This window comes from Perkinsus marinus (genome assembly GCF_000006405.1).
Source record: "Perkinsus marinus ATCC 50983 genomic scaffold scf_1104296967116, whole genome shotgun sequence".
In the NCBI taxonomy this organism is placed as follows: Eukaryota; Perkinsozoa; order Perkinsida; family Perkinsidae; genus Perkinsus; species Perkinsus marinus.
Window position 1 is genome coordinate 1 of NW_003203659.1, and position 1,099 is coordinate 1,099.

Here is a 1,099-nt window from a genome sequence, read left to right on the forward strand (position 1 = left end):
ACGGGTAGAAAGGGCGACAATGCCTTAACCCATAGAAGACCACGATGAAGTGCATCTAGCTCCTTCCTTGGTATAGACCAAGGGAGCTGAGGAATACTGAATAGACCTCCCTTAGCAGCCAAGCGAACAGAGAGGTTTGAAGTAGATCTCAGGTCTACTCCCCAGGCATCTTTGGAAGCGTCAGTGCTTAATACTAGAGGGGAGTCGAAGGAGATATAGCGTGGTGTTGGCATAGACTTGACCAATCTCATTGATAGTGTTGCCCACGTACAGACTTCATCCTTGAGACTAGAAGGTATAGTTGAATCCCACTCAGTAGTGGACTTGTTGATACTACGCCAGATAGATCTCGCAGACATATCGTGCTCCACTATTAGACCTAATGGATCGTAGAAGCTTGCCAGTACCGCACAAGACTGTCGCTTGGTCATAGGATTCCCTTGAAGTTGACCACCACTGAAAGTAGGGTAGAAGGAATCCTCGACAGCAGAATAGTCATAACCAAGTAGATGGCGTCGTTCTTCGACATCGTTGACCATCACAGGCTCCCAACTATTAAAACGCTTCTTAGGTTCAATGACGAAGTCGTGACCATTAGAGATATAGGTAATGAAGTCATAGCTTGATGTAACTCTAGACTTGTTAGATCCACCGGTATAGACATCATCGACAAACTTGATCAGTGTGATCTCCTTGGGGACCGGTGGACAAACCTGTAGATAGGAGAAGGCCTCAGTGCTAGATCTCAGTAGACAACGCTCAACCAAATGAGGCTCAATATCACATAGACGAGTAACCGGAGCTTCAACTGTAGAAGCCAGCTTGGACAATGCCTTGATCTCATTAATCACATCTTCCATAGAAGCGTCAAGTTGATTAGGCGCTGCTGTAGAGCCAAAGGCTACACGGGACCATAGAACGATGTATGGTCCGATACAGGTGTAGCCAACATATGGAACATCCTTAATACTAGAGGACATTCTACAGAATGCCTTAGATAGATCTCCAGCTATGAAATACTCATAGGATCGAATAGCAAGGAGGCAACCGGCTAGAGAGTTCTGAGGATAGCCACCACGATTAGAGAAGCGGTTTAGGT

At 46.0% G+C, this 1,099-nt stretch overlaps 1 protein-coding gene across 1 annotated transcript; it reads right to left on the reverse strand.

Annotated features, from left to right (window-relative positions):
- Positions 1–267: 267 nt before the first annotated feature.
- Positions 268–980, reverse strand: Pmar_PMAR008279 (hypothetical protein; the record flags this gene model as incomplete). The annotated part of the gene is made up of 1 exon (XM_002768772.1): positions 268–980. A coding segment is annotated over one exon (713 nt), but the record flags the coding sequence as incomplete, so codon positions are not given.
- Between the last annotated feature and the right edge of the window lie 119 nt (positions 981–1,099).